Source organism: Zea mays, chromosome 1 (assembly GCF_902167145.1).
Source record: "Zea mays cultivar B73 chromosome 1, Zm-B73-REFERENCE-NAM-5.0, whole genome shotgun sequence".
NCBI classification, from domain to species: domain Eukaryota; kingdom Viridiplantae; phylum Streptophyta; class Magnoliopsida; order Poales; family Poaceae; genus Zea; species Zea mays.
The window spans coordinates 123,402,777-123,420,867 of NC_050096.1; the positions used below are offsets into that span (position 1 = coordinate 123,402,777).

The 18,091-nt window shown below is 42.2% G+C and overlaps 1 protein-coding gene and 1 pseudogene across 4 annotated transcripts in view; both read right to left on the minus strand.

Moving 5' to 3' along the window:
* LOC100279122 (uncharacterized) overlaps positions 1-18,091 on the minus strand; it is an 83,825-nt gene that overhangs the window by 11,083 nt on the left and 54,651 nt on the right. For 2 of the 4 annotated variants that reach the window (XM_023301903.2, NM_001350807.1), the window contains exons 14-23: positions 15,559-15,678; positions 15,259-15,344; positions 15,077-15,187; positions 11,182-11,253; positions 10,877-10,962; positions 6,802-6,950; positions 6,394-6,537; positions 6,207-6,314; positions 1,353-1,457; positions 10-117 (exon numbers count right to left, since the gene is read on the minus strand). In XM_023301903.2, coding sequence (XP_023157671.1) covers positions 10-117; positions 1,353-1,457; positions 6,207-6,314; positions 6,394-6,537; positions 6,802-6,950; positions 10,877-10,962; positions 11,182-11,253; positions 15,077-15,187; positions 15,259-15,344; positions 15,559-15,678 — 1,089 coding nt within the window. The remainder of the gene's footprint in view (positions 1-9; positions 118-1,352; positions 1,458-6,206; positions 6,315-6,393; positions 6,538-6,801; positions 6,951-10,876; positions 10,963-11,181; positions 11,254-15,076; positions 15,188-15,258; positions 15,345-15,558; positions 15,679-18,091) is intronic. The other 2 variants (XM_023301906.2, XM_023301905.2) reach the window with 1 other exon arrangement.
* Positions 1,580-1,718, minus strand: LOC111590626 (uncharacterized; annotated as a pseudogene).

Consider the following 18,091-nt stretch of genomic DNA (forward strand, 5'->3'; position numbering starts at 1 on the left):
AATACTAACCTCAGAAACATCACTTGTAAAGCTGGCATTTTCCATCAACTGAGGTTGGGCCTTATATGCAATGAAACACAATGCTGAGAATGCTCTAGCGGCAGCTACTTGCATACCCTTGAGAAACAAATGAGGATCCTCAGTCTCAACAATAAATACATTGCTAAGATACAGGCATAATAAATAAAATAAAATAAAAAGAGTGGCAGCAACCAATTTCGTAAGTTCTCATTTTTCAGGCAACAAGATGGCTGTAACGCCCTGAATTTGGGGGTAGAATTTTTTCTTCTTTTTACTCACCAAATTCAGGCGTTACTCTCTTTTCTCTTCCCGTTTCGCTCCTTCTTCCCAATTTCAAAGCAGTATAGCGACTGACATCCATATCGTGTGTAAACAAAACCTAAGTTGACATGGGTGTTGCATCATGCCGAATCATATTTTCTTTTGTCTAATGTCGTGTTTAGTCGCGTGTGTTGCTTAGTTTCGTTTCGGATTTTGCTTCGCGAATTGAATTCCGATCTGTGGGTTTTGACCCGCGGTGCGGCCCAGCTCGGCCCGGCCTCGGCCCGCGCGCCCCTACCCTCCCCATGTGCGCCCCCCTCCCCTTGTCTCTCTTTCCCTCATTCAATTCTCCCGCGCAGCAACCTCCCTCTCTCTCTCATCTCTCTCTCTCCCCCCGTGGTGCCCTAGGTTTTGGAGACGGTGATCGCCGGATTTGGACCCCGAGGTGAGCTTCCCCTCCCCCTCCCCTTCTTCCCCCGCGCGCCCTCCTTGCGCGCGCCCCTGGCGGCCTCCGCGTGTGCCCCTGCGCGCCCCTCTGCGGCCCTCGCGCCCCCCCCCCCGGCGGCTCTCCCACGGCGCTCCCCGCGGCCCCCTGCGTGCTTCTCCCCCCCCCCCCCCCCCCCCCCCCGCGGCGCTCCCCGCGGCCCCCTGCGTGCTTCTCCCCCCCCCCCCCCCCCCGGCGGCCCCTGGCAGTCCATCGCGCGCGCCCCCGCGCGGCTCGACGGCTCGCCCCACGCGTCCGTGCCTGGTGGCCCCGCGCCCCGGCAGCCCCTGCGCGTGCCTCGGCGTACTGGATGAATTTCTTTTCCTTTTTCTTTTAAAAATGGAACCAAAATACCCTTGTTTCACATGGATGAATTTCTACAGTGAAACATGTGTCGTTTTTAAATAGTTGACCTAGGACCTCTAGAGACACCTACAAACTATGCAATCAACCTTACAATATAAAAATAGATAACATGACACTTTGACATGCCATAATTAAACAATACATTATGCATGTGTAAAAGTATTGAACTCAGTACAATAAATGCAAAGAATCTATTCAGGGCACATAAATGTAGACTTACAAAACTATGAAAGGACATCAATGATATTAGAGCAGTGATAAAAGAAAACGGCTTCAATGAAGATGACAAAACCATGGTAACCAATGGTGGATTTGGCAGTAAATCCTGAAAGAATAACAAGAGTCAAATAACAATACAGCATCATGTACCAATAGCATCCCTACAAAACTACAACATGCAAATCAGAAATAAAATACTACTATCAAGTATCAGATAGTACAATGCCCATGCGTTGGGACGGTATACAACCATATTTGATACCCAAAAAATTTAATATCAGAGTGAAGATATGGTCCACATATCATATATTAAACTAATAAGAACAAATATTACACCTTATCTTAGCCAAAAGGCCGACAAAGGTATGAGTTGAAAAAGGAGCCCGAACTTTTTTTATAGGTTGTTCAGTCTCTCGTCCTCCTTCAGCTAACGAGGTGGTGCTATGTGGGAGCGTTGAGCTGTGTGTGGCTTCCTGTCGAGTTAGGATTGGGTGGTTTCTCAAGGCCAATCCGCGGTAACGACCCATTGTTAGGTGGGGAAGAGGAATAGACCTATGCGCGTCATACGTGACACACGATGCACGAAACTGGTGCTTTAATATAGTAGAGATAGAGATGTAATGAATTGGCCTTTTATTTGTACCTTTATTTAACACCATACATCAAGGATCAACTTTGATCCCTTACCTTCTTGCCTGGTGATAGATAAAGTCACAAGGGACATATGTAGTGCCAGTTGATGAAAGTCAGGCAGGAGTAAATAGGAAATTAGAGTTGTGATGGGAGGCTCTAGAGTCCAAAGGTTTTGGACTCAGTAAAACTAAACTAAATAATGAGATTTGATTTCGGCACTACCACACATGGGGAAAAGATGTTAGTTTGGAAGGCCAAGTAGTGCCTAGCAAGGACAACTAGGGCTCGGTGCAGCTGCGAGCCAAGCTAGGCTCGGCTCGGTCATATTGCGAGCCTGACCGAGAGGCTCGGCTCGGTAACGGCTCGCGAGCCGGCTCGAGCCAGCTTGCGAGCCTCACACTAATTCACGTTTAGAGTATAAATTATATATTTTTTATTATATATAAGATAAAAAAATTATGTATAATATATTTTTTGACTACAATATAAGTGTATCACGTATCAAATTCAAGAAATTCAATAAAATAGTTCAAAACATAATAATAATAATAATAATATGGTATAATAGTATACTTGACGTTGTTAGCTCGGCACGCGAGCCGGCTCGGCTCGGCTCGCAGTTCTGGCGAGCTGCAAAACCAGGTTGGGCTCGGGCTCGTTTTGGCTCGCGAGCCGGCTCGAGCCAAGCCGAGCCCGAGCCAAATTTCCACCCCTAAGGACAACTATAGGTATTGCTACAAAAAGACGGGAAAATTGATTAAGATGTTAGCCATAGAATTAAAGCGGATGGATGAAGTGGCATCAAGCATCTAACGTTCTATATGACGAGGGTACTACAGAACCTAAAAGGCAATCGGGTCATGGCAGCGACAACACTTCCCTACCCTACTCCCCCAAAATCTCCCACTGCATCAAAGGGCTTCGCCGCACCAATGGCGTCCCAATCGTCGCCAGAACCCGCACCGACCAAGACGGGGCTGGAAAGCATGGAGGGCCTTCATCATCGACAAAGTCATCTCTAGGGTCGACACATGCCCCATAATGGCACTCGTCTGCGCCAGCACGCACCTCCACACCGTCGTCACCAACGACTCCCTCTGGCACTAAGGATCTGGGGATCGATGTGCCCGTCAATCCAGAGGGTCGGCCTATTCCCTCCTAGGTTCACAATGTTAGACCTCAGTCACCTTTGTCTCTCTTATAGCAATAGAGGAACGAGTTGATCATTTCATGGAGTCCACTATCGATTCTTCATCTGTGATGTTGCTCGTTGATTGCTTCTGTTTGGCCATCTTTCTTAAGACGGTAAGACGAGACAAGGCGCTGAACCACCACCTGGACGCTTAGGCGGCGCCTAGGCACTTACTAAGGCGACCAAGGTGAAACCTTACCGATAAGAGAAACAGTAGAACAACAACATACTTAAGGAAGAAAAAGGAAAAAGAAAAAAGGAGAAGGAAGGGGTAGGAGATGTATAAGAAATGGCCCAGCCCACCAGCTAGCCCATATATCCTCCTCTCTAGTGGTGGTTAGGGTTACCCCCGACCTCATCTCTATGCGCCGCTCACTCCCATCTCAGCGTCGTCGCTCCTGCTTCCCAAGCTCTACGTTGTCGCTCCCGCTCAACCAAGGTCTACACTAGCGCAACCCTGAGTCTCTACGTTGCCACTCCTACTCCCCAAGCTCTGCGCCACTACTCCCGGAGTCCCTACGGTGTCGCTCCTACACCCCCAAGTATTTGCTAGGCTTATTGGTTGATCTCCTCCTTTTCTTCCCCTTCCACTCTTGCCTCACTTGTTGATTCTTAGCTAGGTGACAGGGACGCCTAGAATTTTTGGGTGCCTGGACGCCTAGGTGACGCCTTTGAAACTGTGTTGTTCGTTGTGCTTAGCCATGGCAGAGCGTGGCTGCGAAGAACAACGTGCCAATGTCGCGCAAAAGAAGGCCTTCGCGAAAGTGAAGGTTGCACCATCATTGCGAACGAGGCATGCGTTGCCACCGTTGTTGTGGAGAAGGTCGTTGTTGCTATGGAGATGAGGCGTCATACAACAGATGAGGCGTCATGCATTGATGCTACAAGGCATGACCAGGTTTTTTTCTCGAATACGCAAGAGAATTGCGTATTTTTTATATTAATAGGAGAAGCAAAAACACAAAAGTCATAGCCAAGAGGCCACACAAGAATTACAGGGGATTACAAGAGGAGAGAAACATAGACAAACATAACAGCCCCAAACACAAAATCACTCATGAAACACAATATCACTTAGGTAGCAACATCTGGCATGACCAGGTTTTGCTCCACTGTCGAAGAAGTGGAAGGGCGCAAGATGAAAAAGGTTGTCAATCACCTTCACCATATCTATAACATGCTTGATCAGACTTCTATTATTTGCCAACAAGACCAAGATAATAGCAATTCGTCGGAAGTTTGAAACGAGTTAGTTGACACAGGAGAGTATGGTGACTCAGAAGATGGTTATACCCAAGGCGATAATGAGTGTGATTCTAAGAGTTTGTGGAACGAGATTTTTCAGAAACTAGATGGATAAGGCAACCCTCAAGTGCCTACCATGGATGAGTTTTGCGATGCTATTAGCTAGGATATAGGGCTTATATCAGTCTTTTTGGACCTTGTTTTCTTAATTTAATGATGCACAGGCCTCTTTGGTTCAACTTTTTCCAGAGAATCTGGATGTGAGAAGAATCTGGTTGTGGGAAGAATCTAACTATCGTATGGATTACATGTGGAGGAAGATGAAGGGATCCATAAGGTTTAGGATCTAGAAAGTGGCAAAATCCTACTATCAAGACCCGGTCGATTCCGTGTTCAAGTTAATTTTGGACCGTTTCCAACAAAGCAATTCTCATAGAAGCGGGCTGAAAAGCTAGGCGTTTGGCAGTCCGCAACAGCTTCTGGTGGCAAGTTGGAAAAAAGCTTAAACAAACACGGAGATTGGTGGGATCGTAATGTGGGGTCATATTTGTTTGTATTTTTGTATGGACTTCATGTATGCATGTCAAATTCGACTAGTATCTACATGTGTTGTATGTCTTGACTTATAACCAATCTATGATTTCTAATAAACCATTTGGTTAATGTATGTGCAAAAATCTCCTTTTATGCACTTCTGATATATGCACTATTGTAGTTGTATCCACATCTAAGTGTAATTATTGCTGTAGTAATATTTCTATGCTTATTGTTGCTTATTTCTAACATACTTTACTACTTAGTACAAGTGTAGTTGCATGTGAAAATGCAAGTGTTGCTGCAAGTGGTTTGCGAGGTGGAAGACCATCATCTGGTACAGGCAGTGGAAAAGGATCAGAAGGGGAAGGACAGGGGGGAGAAGACTAGCTGCATGTGTAGGGATAGATCATTTTGTGCTTCTGTTAAACTTGGAATGGTAATTATGTTGCAGACTTTATGTTCAAATTTTATGTGATGGTAATTATGTTGGAGACATTATGTCCAAATTTTATGCGATGTTCAAAGTTCTGCCAAAATATTGCTTTTACTTTTTATCACGAAATGTGTCGAAAATTTTGGAAAAAAATGAAATAATGTCGAGATTTAACCAAAAGTTGTATTGAAATAACATAATTTTGTTAAAAACTATAGAAAACAGTTTCTCAAACTTGGTAAAACTCGAACAGGTTTTATCATTACCAAAATAAGGGCAATCCTGAAAATGTACATTTAAAACAGAGGCAGTTTTGCAAAGGGTAACATAGTGTTTTTATCTGCCCTTAACACCGCTAAATGGCTCCTAACAGAAGCAGGGCCAAACGTCTGCTTCGGGTTCAAAAAAGAGGTCCATTCTTGCAAAGTCCAAAAAAGGAGTCCATTTTCAGAATTAAGGTCGAGAATAGGGGCACGGGCACAATTGCCCCTAACTATTAAGTATAGTAGTATGATGCACATGATGGTAGCTTAGTTTGTTTCTGTATGCCTGCTATTGGCCGCCGTAGGGGCCTCTGTTTGTTTCTTGTATTTGTTCCTATTCTTTAATATATTATCGCGCAGTTATCCTGCGCTTTCGAGAAAAAAAATGGTAGCCTAGTTCAAATTCACAGCAATACATCACATGTGACAAATGTGTAGCTACAAACATATTTTACAACAATGGAAAAAACTATAAACTGTATAAGCGAAATATCGATGCGTTGTAAAAATGTATATTGAAACTGACATAACAAAATTTCATCTGTGTTTTACCTCTGGTAAATTGGACAGGATGTGATATATAATATCAAGTCCATTGCAAAGGACAAGCTGGATATCTTCAATATCCTTAAGACCATGATAATTGCTCCTATATGAGTCCTGAAAAAAATTTTACAGATTATCATGTAAAGGTCACAAAGCTAATGATCATTAATACTAACAGGAAGAATATCCTTACATGCAGTAATCGTGTTAGTACAGATAATATGCTCCAGAGTACACCGTGGACAGATGAATCATATAGTAGAATTTCCCAAATGATGCCACCAAGCTTTGATGAGAATGGTTTTACTTGAAGACAGCTTTTCACCAATTCAAACACCTAGTCAAGTACAGTTCAGTGGCAATATTTAGCTTCTCTATTATTAATGGTAACAACAAATAAAAACAAGATCAACAAAACTGAAATGTTTCTAAAATAAATCTACTAAAATGAAATAAGAATCACAGCCAACTAAGTTGAAAATTTTACTTTGTCTATTAGGTTCAATCAACAGAAAAAAGGGCTGTGGCTCACAAGTACTAAAAATATCACAGGTAACAAGCAATACTATCATTATATTGAACAAACATAAAAAAAACATACCCGTAGGGTTGTCTTCCAACGACTACATTCCTTGTGTTTCCAGTTCACATGATTAATCATGATGTATTTAATTGAGAAAACAATTAAAGGTGATATTATATCATCAGCATCTGCTCCTTTCCGAAGAACCTGAGTGGTAAAGTCAAGCACTGGGAAATATAGCAATGGATCAGGTCATCACTTATGATAAAGAACAAAAACATATGTAGGTTGTAGAGTTAAGTGAAGACTTGTCAGTCCACAATGTTCTCAAACAAGAGAACTTACTTTTGCTTAAGTCTATTAATTTTATTTAAGCCTTGAGTGTACAACATCCTCTCTAAGAGCTCCGCTATGTTTCAAAACATATATATCGAGCCATCCAGGGGTCAGAAACTGAATTGTCACCAAATGGATAGTTTGGTGTTAGATTTCCATATCGGATGCTATTATGCCAAAAGCGTTAATTTTATTTTAACTTATTCCACACTTCCCAAAATAGTTAACTCATATGCTTAAATAAAGAATAAATTGACTACTGAGTGAGAAAAAGTGCACAAATCTAGGACACTGGATCTAGCCAAGTTGTTTTTTTAACTACGCAGGAGAACTGCGTGTCATTTCAAGCAAGAAAAAAGTTACAAATACAAGGAGGCGGTTAACACCCCCAGAAACACTAGAACACTTTACACAACAACTGAACATTACCACACCCAGCCTAAGGAGCCTCCCTATGAAGGAGCTTCTTAAGGTTAGAAGCCCCAGCCAAGCCCCATGTGCAGGATTCAACAGCCACTTGAGCAAAGATCACTTGAGGCTGAGGTTGAACTCCACCAAACACGCACGCATTTCTGTGTTTCCAAAGCTCCAAAATGACCAACGAATTGAACCCTTTTTTAAAATCTTTGGGGATAGCAGTGGTTGCTTTACACTACTAGGTCCAAACCCGGCTTGCATGCCTACTTAGCAGTATTTTTCTTCTCAATTATGCAGGAGTAACCATATGAAGAGTAGGCCTGGTGCAATGGTGAGAGTTGTCTCATTAAGTCACCAGGTCACAGAATTGAAGCAATCTCTCGGCATTTGCAGGGTAAAGGCTTGCCTCGGTTTATCCTTTCCCTACATCCACTTATATGGGAGCCTCCTGTTACTAACCTTGAGATTTACAATAGATGATCTGTCCCTAAGGACTATAGGTCATATATATATAGGCAGTAGGCCTGGGCCTAATGGGCCTTAACACCCCTCCTCAAACTCAAGGTGGAAAGGGAGGATCTGAAGCTTTGAGTTTGATCAAGTGAAACTGATGTTGTGCTCTTGTTTGTGCTTTGGTGGCCAATTGAGATTCTGAGGGCACATATTTAAGATCCATAGTCTTCTGCTAACAATGGGATCGAGTAAAAGATGCATCAACACCGATGTGTTTAGTAAGTTCATGCTTCACCGGATCATGAGCAATCTGTATAGCACTCAAGTTATCACATAACAGAGGTGTAGACGTGTCACAAGAGACACCAAGATCAGCCAAGAGCCAGCGCAACCAAATAATTTCAGCAATGGTAGTAGCAAGGGCCCGAAGTTCGGCTTCAGCACTAGAACGAGATATGGCCGCTTGCTTCTTGGATTTCCAAGCAATGGGAGAAGATCCAAAGAGAATACAATAACCTGTAGTAGAACAACGGTCAACAGGATCACTTGCCCAAGTGGCATCAGAATACGCATGAAGCTGAAGTGGGCTATCGGACGCATAGAGTAAACATCTGGATCTTGTCCCACGTAAATATCGAAGCACACGAAACAAATGACCATAATGAGTTGTAGTTGGTGTTGATACAAATTGGCTCAACATATGAACAGCATGAGCTATATCAGGTCCGGTGATGGTGAGATAAACAAGACTACCCACAATATGACGATATCGAGTTGGGTCTGCAAGTGGTGTCCCATCCCTCAGACGAAGTTTTAAATGAATATCCATTGGTGTTGCAATAGTGTGTGTACCAGTAATTCCAGAGCGATCAAGAAGATCTTGAATATACTTGGACTGAGACAAATAAAAACTTTTTGAGTCTGTTGAACTTCAATGCCTAAGAACTAGCTGAGTGGTCCCAAATCAGACATCTGAAATTCCTTACTGATGCTGCTTGACATAAGAAATATGTTCTGAGTTGTCACCAGTAATCAGCATATCGTCCACGTATAATAGAAGTAAAGTGTGTCCTTTTGGAGAGACATGAACAAACAATGTACGATCATGTTCACTAGAAGAAAAACCAGCAGATTTACAATAGATGATCTGTCCCTAAGGACTATAGGTCATATATAGGCAGTAGGCCTGGGCCTAATGGGCCTTAACACCTCCGACACTGGATCTGCCTTTTTTCTATGCAGGTGTAACCATAAAAAAAACTCGACGAGGAAATAAAGACCACCCTCCCGGTATTATATTAAGAAGAGACCGAAATATGGTCTTGGCCGAGAAAATCTCCGAACCCTGGCCGGCTGGCCCCCCATCACTAGCAGGCCATCACCGCCCACTCTACAACAGCACAGCTGGAGGGTGGCGCGCAGGACGTAACCAAGAGCGAGCGAGGCACAGCGAAGGGATTTTTCTAACCAAGCCCGAAATTCACCACCGAGAGGGATCGAACCCAGGACCTGGAGGTACTACTCGGAAGCCTTAGCCATTACATTAGAGGCCCTTTCGCGGTGTAACTATCATTTTCCATTTGTGATTTTCTTTTTACTTGAATACTTGTAAATTGTAATGGCACCATTCAAGTATCACAAATAGTAATGGCATGTTCCAAAACCAGAGAAATTATAATGGCATAGATTAGGCAAAGCTCCTGCCTCATTCAACAACAAAAAATAATGTCTAAAACTAAAACATAAAACATGAGTCCACATGCTAGATAAAGATTACAAGCACACCATTCAAATAAAACAAGAGACGGAAACTAGCAGCAATAGCCTAGCCCAGAGTTCAGAGATAGCCTCTAGAGCTCCTTCATGCCTCTAGTACACCACAAGGTGCCAGTAGTAATTCTCATTATCAGCATATTCATTTATCACAGGATCCGGATCAACATAGATGGAGACATGTTACTTCAGGAGTTTTCTCTTCTAAATCATGTTATCAAAGCTTGTTTGCTGGTTCAGCTCCTTTTGAACCATGGAAAAGACTTTGGCAAACCTGGGCTCCACCAAAATGCAAATTCTTTCTTTGGTTGGCTATGAAGAATAGATGTTGGACTGCTGACACATTAGAAAAGAGAGGTCTTCCTCACCGGGTGGTGTGCCACTTATGCGACCAGGAGCAAGAAACAATCGAACACCTCCTAATCTCCTGCATCTTCGCTCGTCAGTTCTGGCACAGCTTGTTATCCCCTTTTGATTTGAGTCATCTCACGCCAGCTGTTGATGCTCCTTCCTTCGCTGAGTGGTGGAAACAGGTGGAGTGTCATGTGGCCAAAAGCTCAAGAAAGGGGCTTAACAGTGTCATATCTTGGGGGTGTGGTGTATTTGGCTTCATCGTAATAAAGTGGTCTTCGATGGGGATTCCCCTTCGTTGAGAAGGATTAAGAGAAGCTTCCTTGATGAATCAGTTTGTTGGGTTATGGCTGGTGCTAAGGGCCTTGGATCCCTGGATCTCGCGAGGTCTTTGAATGTGGCTGGGTCCTTAGACATCTAGACCCTTGGTCTTGTTCTGTTTTTTTTGTGTTGTTTTTCTTTTCCATTTTGTTCTTTTGGCAGGATCTCTGCCTTGTAAAACCCTTTGGGTTTGTCTCCTTTCCCTTTTAATATAAAGACGCGCAGTTCTCCTGCGCGTTCGATAAAAAAAGCATACAACATTCAAACAGGTTTTTCCATTATCAACATACAGTGCTCAAGAGAGATTTTCCTAGCATTCCAAAATCAGGAAAATGGTATTCCTTGTACACTAGTAAAAAGGAACCAACCAAAAAAACAATGAGCAGTTAATCTACCATGTTGGGTCTGTAACAGGTTGAAAATACAACTAGAAATGACATTCAAAATGAAAAATGTTAAAAGTCAGAAGAAGAAAAATGTTATTATCTTGAATAATACATGCCTGAAGATGTAAGCGAAGAACAATCTCCATTTCCTTCATAGGCAGCAAAAAGCATTCTAGCTAGGGCACCAGAAAGTAACCAATCACTGCAGAGGTAATAGCAGCAGTCATATTATAGAAGTACACTTTCAAGAATCAAAACAAAAATTACAGAAACATACAGCAAAGGTATTTCTGATTTACCATGATCAATTACACACCAAACAATTCAAAAAAAACAAGGGCAGACATAGTGCCAGAGGCCCCCACATGAGTGGGATCTAAAAAACACCAAATAATTCAAAGAGAATGAAAATAAAAAGTACCTTGATGGACTACTTAATTGTGAAGTGAAGATGTTGCACTCGAACGCCGCATCAAACACGTGATATGGAGCGCTAAATAGACACAGTAACAGCTCATTAATTAAAAGTTTTACAAAAAGTACAGTTTCACTAGACAGGATCTTTTACAATGTGAGTCTAAAAGTAATTTCATAGCAATTGCTTGAGTTCCTACCTAAGCATCAGTTATGGCATGTTATAACTCATAAATATACAAATTACTTAACATGAATAGAACCCAAAAGAATGACGTCAAATATTTGAATTTCAAAAATAACAAAAAAATGCCATTTGGACCACACAAAGGAAAAAAGTGATTATTTGGCTATTTGTCAAATGTTACGACAAACTTTAAGTGTTTATCAGTACTCACATGACAAAGTTGCAGACAAGTTGCCAAGATGGCAAGTGTCCCCCATGAACACAGCTGGACATATCATTTGGGTAGGTTGCATCTTGTCAGCAATATCTATTTATGTGTTCATTGCTATTAAGATGCAGAAGTGGTTCATCAAGGCCATGAACAAACTTTGGCATGTGTATTTATGTTCAGGCCATAAACAAGTAAATGGTGGCAATTGCCTGGTTTCGTAGAACAAAGTGCACCGGACGCTTCAGTATGGTGGGCTGGGAATTCTCAGCGTTGATATATGAGCTTTCCACTGCAAATAAGGTGGTTCTGGCTTGCAAAGACAAATAAGGAGACCTTGGTCAGGCCTAGAGGTGTCGGTCCACGAAAATGTAAAAGCTCTTTGTCATTGCTTTACGATCTCATGTTGGCAACAGAAATGAGACGTATTTTTGGACACCATGCTCTAGCTCCTTGCAACTTCATGCCGATTGTGATATGACTTCGGCTAGTGATTCCTTAGGTCGTCAGTCTCTTTCTGCCTATTGTGTTTTTCTTAGTGGTTCCCTCATTGCTTGAAAGACTAAGAAGTAGGTAGCAGTTTCTCGTTCGAGTACAGAGGCTGAGTTGCGTGCTATGGCTCTTGCGACGTTAGAGGTGACTTGGCTACGGTAGTTGCTTACTGGTTTTGGTGTATCTGTATCTATATCAACTCTTTTGTCTAACAGTACTGGTGCTATTAGTATTGCTCGTGATCTGGTAAAGCATAAGCTTACTAAGCATATTAGTGTTGATGCTTCTTATACACGAACACAGGTTTAGGATGATGTCATTAATCTTAGCTATGTGTCTTCAGAGCTTCAGTTGGCTGATTTCTTCACCAAGGCACAAACCAGAGCTCGGCATCGTTTCTATCTCTCCAAACTCAGTGTAGTTGATCCACCTTGAGTTTGAGGGGGTGTCAGATGTATATAGATGCATATTTATGTTTTCCACATTAGTGCATATTTACCCTCATGTACTGGTGTATATATACTGTCCTTAGGCCTCATATTGAATACAAGTGCTATTCATTCCAGTGGTGTCTTACGAGAGCATGGAAGCTTGATGCCTTATGTCCAGCTCTAGCGACAGGGTAGGTACTAGGTAGGCTGTTAGAGCATTGGTTAGGTCTCACCTAGAGTGTGTGTTTTTATCGATTAGAAAAACTATGTATCAGGACCCTTCTACAGCTTGGTCGGTATAATTGTAAAAAACCGTTTTTTCCTCTTAACAACGATATGCAACTCTCCTGCATATTCGGGAAAAAAAGCACTCCCACTTTTCCCTTGTAAGTTTGTATTGAAAGCATAGCAGATTCAGACATTCGGTATAATGCATTATTTGCATTAAGCCTCTCGGGTGGTATAGAGTACAAATACTTGGACAGATGCCTCCCTGGATACATATGGCAAAATCGAATTACAAGTTTACAACCCTAAACTAACAAATATGCAATATACTCTAACATCCCCCAGCAGGTATAGTGAGAAACAGTCATAGTGAGAACATTGTGGGTGGTCAAATTGGAGAAGAAAGTGAAGACTAACACCTCGTGCAGTCATAACAAGGTCGCATTACAAATGTACTGAATGGAGTAGAAAACTAGAAACTGACGAGTAGCTCATGTGGATGGTAGCCCTTTTTGTCCTCGAGGTAGCCGAGGTCAAAGTGGACATGGTCAAAGCCATAGAGGACAGAGCTGGTCTGAAGCGTCAACAGAGGCACACAAGTACACAATCACTAGTTTCCGGCAGATGGCTGCAATAGGACAATGACTTGATCGAATGGTGAAGGTAGACAAGGCTCTTCAGACGTATCAAAAAGTGTGCACGCATCATCCATTAGCAACACCAGCAGTGATTTCCAGTACACGTAGCTGCTCGAACATATCAACAAGTGCTCACGCATCATCTGTTAGCAACACCAGTGGTGATGTCCAGTAGATGAGGCTGGTGAGGCTGCTCGGACATATCAACAAGTGTTCACGCATGACGCATCATCTGTTAGCAACACCAGCAGCGATGTCCATGAGGTGCAGTAGAGACTTGGATCAAGGGCTGGTGCGACAAAGAGGACCAAGGGTGGCACCAGCCTGGATAAGTGGCAGCTATGAAGGTAGCTTGACCACGAGCAATGACATTGCTGCCTGGGAGGGTATGTGATAAAAAACCTCGTCCTTGGGAGAGCCAGCGACTGAATAACGATGAAGGGATTGGCAAACAAAACATTGGGGAAAAACAGCAACATCTCAACGCAATGGCGTTGCTACATTTCTCCTGTGTTTTCGAGAGAAAAAACACAGTGCAACCCAACTGGCAGTGCAGGAGAACAAGGCATGACCCAGATGGTAGCACCTCCACGATGAAACAGGTCGCAAGATGGTCACAGGGCCCATGGTATATCAGCATGACGATGTGGAAGGAAGGACACTTGAACCACCAACCCATGCTGCGGATCAACTAGATTGGCCCAATATGGTGCTGCCCCCAGCAGAGATCAATATCCCCAGGGCCGGCACAGCAGTGTTTTTTTATAGAACGCGCAGGAGAAAGGCACAGCAGTGTTAGCCTTAGGGTTCGGGAAAAAAACTGAAACTGTGACCTCATGCTCTGGATCAACTAGATTGGCCCAATACTGTCCCCGGCAGAGATCAATCTCCCCAGGGGCAGCACAGCAGTGTTAGCCTTAGGGTTTGGGAACAAAACCTAAATTCATGATACTAAGAAAGCATAGTAGATTGGACATAATGCATGGGATACATATATTTAGAGGGCAAGACACTGCCCTACATACATATGCCATATTACAATCCAAAACTACCAAACACACTCTACCAGATATGAATACACATTGCTTGTGTGTTCCAGAAAAATTATGAATAAGCACAAGTCATGTTAATAAACCATAACTGGATTCAAAGTATGTGTTCTTCAAGCAATAAATGCATTTACTATGTACAAACAGTGTTAGCCTCGGAAGGCAGTGAATGCATTTAAAATCGTGTTTGATTTGTTCATTTTAACATTCTACTATACATGATTAACATTCTACTATATATGATTCAATTGTTTGGTCATTACAATCCAAGCAATGTTTATAAACATAGCCACCAAATTAACAAACATACTTTTCTCCCAATTCAAAAAATGGTGCACCATGTCCCAAAATAACTGCACTTCAACCATTTAAAATATGTCCAAAAATAAGTGTACAACTAGCTATGAACTAACTAACTTTAGTAGCCTTTTTGTAGCAACAAAAGGTTCAGTTTATAAATTTTCCATGTGTCACCAAAACAATCACCTAATTATCGTGAATGTAGGGAAAAAAATGTTTCTCCGAATTCAGTAAAATTTTGCAAATCTCACCCAGACAGACAATAGTCCAAAGTCTTGGCCGGCAAGCACGGTACAAAACAAATGTACAGCTTCATTACAGAAGTTCATAGTCACTTCAGTTTTAGGAACAACCTAAGAGAGGACTTACCATTTCATCATTTCTGCTAGTAGACCAAAGGTTTTGGACAATATGTCAGCATTATTAACATCTCGCACATATTTGAAAATGGAATTGCAAAATACCTTAGCAATATCAATCCTGAAAAGAAACAAAGAATATAATGTCCAAACTCCAAAGTACTAAACTGAAGCTGAGTATATGTTTAAAACCTGACATGCTTTTCAATTTGTCCTAAGTTATTTGATGTTTGAACAGCCAGTGACTTGTCAACATGCATCAAAGCGAAGCACAGGTCCTATATATTCAAGTTTCAAAACAATACAACAGACTTAGGTTCGAACAGCATAAAAACTGCATAATCTTCAATGCAAGAAAAGCAATAGGAACAAACGAAGACTGAGTGTGTGTCATGGTCTTTCTAATATAAACACAGTGAATTGATATAGCCATTAGGTGCACCAAAACAGCCTAGCAACTCATGATGTAGGCATAGAACAAAGTGGCAGTACCTTATTTGACGACACCATCCGATAAAGTAGACCTATGATATCACATGCCTTCTTGTAATTGCATGAATGGAGCTCTTGCGCCAGAGTTATGAGCAAAAAGGATACCCCAGAATGCGGGAACTAGACCAATTTAGCTATGTCAGCAAAAATGTGCTGAAAATAAACTAATAGAGAAAGCAATAATCAATCGAAATTATCTGCTTTTCATAGTAGAACTACCTTTAAATAATATATGAAACCAGAGAGGTTGATCAAGTACTTCAGTCAAAGCAAAAAAAAAAAAAAAGTGGAGCTATGCTATTGAAATTCTGCAGGTGAGGCACCTTGCTAGACCACACTGAAAATCAAATTTCACTCATGGACACTTAACACAGGAAACTACTGTGCAATCAGATGTTATGTGCAAGCGTACAAGCAAAACTACCGATCCGTTAGATCATGATCCAACAGTATGTCACATTTAACACTTACTCCCTCCGTCCCATATCTTAAGGTCACGAAGATATGTCCTAAGTCAAATGTTTCCGACTTTGACCGTTAATAACAAAATATTCATAAATATTGACTAAATAAAAATAAAACTATTAGATTTATTATTAAAACATCTACCACAATATATAATTTCTGTAATTTAAAAATAATTATTTTTATAGATATTGTTGGTAGTTTCAAAACATTGACTTAGTACAAACCTCCATGACCTTAAGATATGGGACGGAGTGAGTAAATCCTTCCACCAACTGCTTGCGTAGATTTATTAAAAAAACCTAACAAAACACAGCTATATCTACGGTTGGATCATGATCTAACGGATCAGAATCCTCGCTTGCATGCTTTTACATAAAACTTGATTGCACATTAGTTGTCGCCCTTAACATGATGTTCCCCTTTTTTTTCTCAAACACGATGTTCCCTGATATTATTTTGGGACCTTGCTATTTTGTGCATAGCAAGTTATTTTTTTCTCGAAAAACGCAGGAGGACTGCGCCTCAATATATTAAGAAGGAAAGAAAAGAATCAGAAAGACCCGGATACAAGGACCTCCACGGGGTATGAAATTTCACTCATGCTATTGTGTCTCCAGCCACGGCAATAACTTTTACACGTTCTGAACCTATTTTGAGTTTGGTTGAGCCTACTGCGGCTGTGGCAGACATTCTGATGTCTCCAGCTGGGGTGGCTCCCAGTCTTCTTCCTTCTCCTTCTGGCGAGCAGGAGAGTTTGGTTGAGCCTACTGCGGCTGTGGCAGACATTCTGATGTCTCCAGCTGGGGTGGCTCCCAGTCTTCTTCCTTCTCCTTCTGGCGAGCAGGAGACTTCCCAGTCTTTGCAGAGAGAAGTGTTCATTAAATCTGTTACTCGGCAACCTTCTAAATTGCTTCCTGCTCCTCCAGTCATCTTGAAGAAGAAGGACAACAAATTGCCCTCCAGATCGGTGCCACGTCGCAGCCGCAGAGTTGCTGGTGTAGGCGTTGAATTTAATGCCTCTGACCTTGACAGACGTGCTATCAAGAAAATCATGAAGGCAGTTGGTATAATTGCTGATAATGTGGGGATTGACCAGAGGGCTCAAGAGGAGTATGCTGATCTTTTCAAGACATCTTTGTCTGATATTCATGTAAAAGCCCTTGCAGCCTTGTTTGGCTGGCAGGTTCCTGACCAACTGTAGGGTCTAGGATTGGATCTGCTTTGTTTTTCCTTTTGTTGTTCTCATCGCCCTTGTGTCAATGAATCCGGATCGTGTTCTGATATGGAATGTAAGAGGATTAAATTCCTCGGCTCGGCAAGACTCAGTCCGTTCTTTAGTTACTTCCTCAAAAATTGATATCATTTGCTTACAAGAAACTAAATTGGATGTCGTTACCAGAGGGGTCCTCCTATCAGCCTTAGGCTCCGAGTTTCTTAATTTTATCGAGCTACCTGCTGTTGGCGCCAGTGGTGGGATTTTGGTGGCTTGGAAACAAGATGTGGTTGTCACAGGCACGCAGTATATCCGGAATAATAGCGTCTCAGTCCAATTTCTCAATGGAAATGGGAGCCCCTGGTGGCTTACTTGTGTTTATGGACCGCAGGGAAATAATGATAAGATCCTATTCCTGCAGGAACTCAGAAATCTGAGGGGGCTGTGTCTTGGACCATGGATGATTGCTGGTGATTTTAATTTGATCTATAAAGCTGAAGATAAGAATACCCCACATTTCAACCGGGGTATGATGGGAAGATTTCGCAATCTGATCAACGACCTTGCTCTGAGTGATCTTCCTCTGAATGGTAGAAAATACACGTGGTCCAATCAGCAGGCTATTCCTACCTTAGTGAAGTTGGACAGGGTTTTATGTACCTTGGATTGGGAGGAAATGTTTCCGAATTCTCTGCTTCAAAGTCTGGCCTCCAATGACTCTGATCATTGTCCCCTTCTTTTGGGTTTGAGGGATAACATTTCGGGTAGGCGCAGGTTCCATTTTGAAGCTTTTTGGCCCAAGATTGATGGTTTTTTGGAGGTTGTTCAGTTGGCATGGCATTCTGTCCCTGT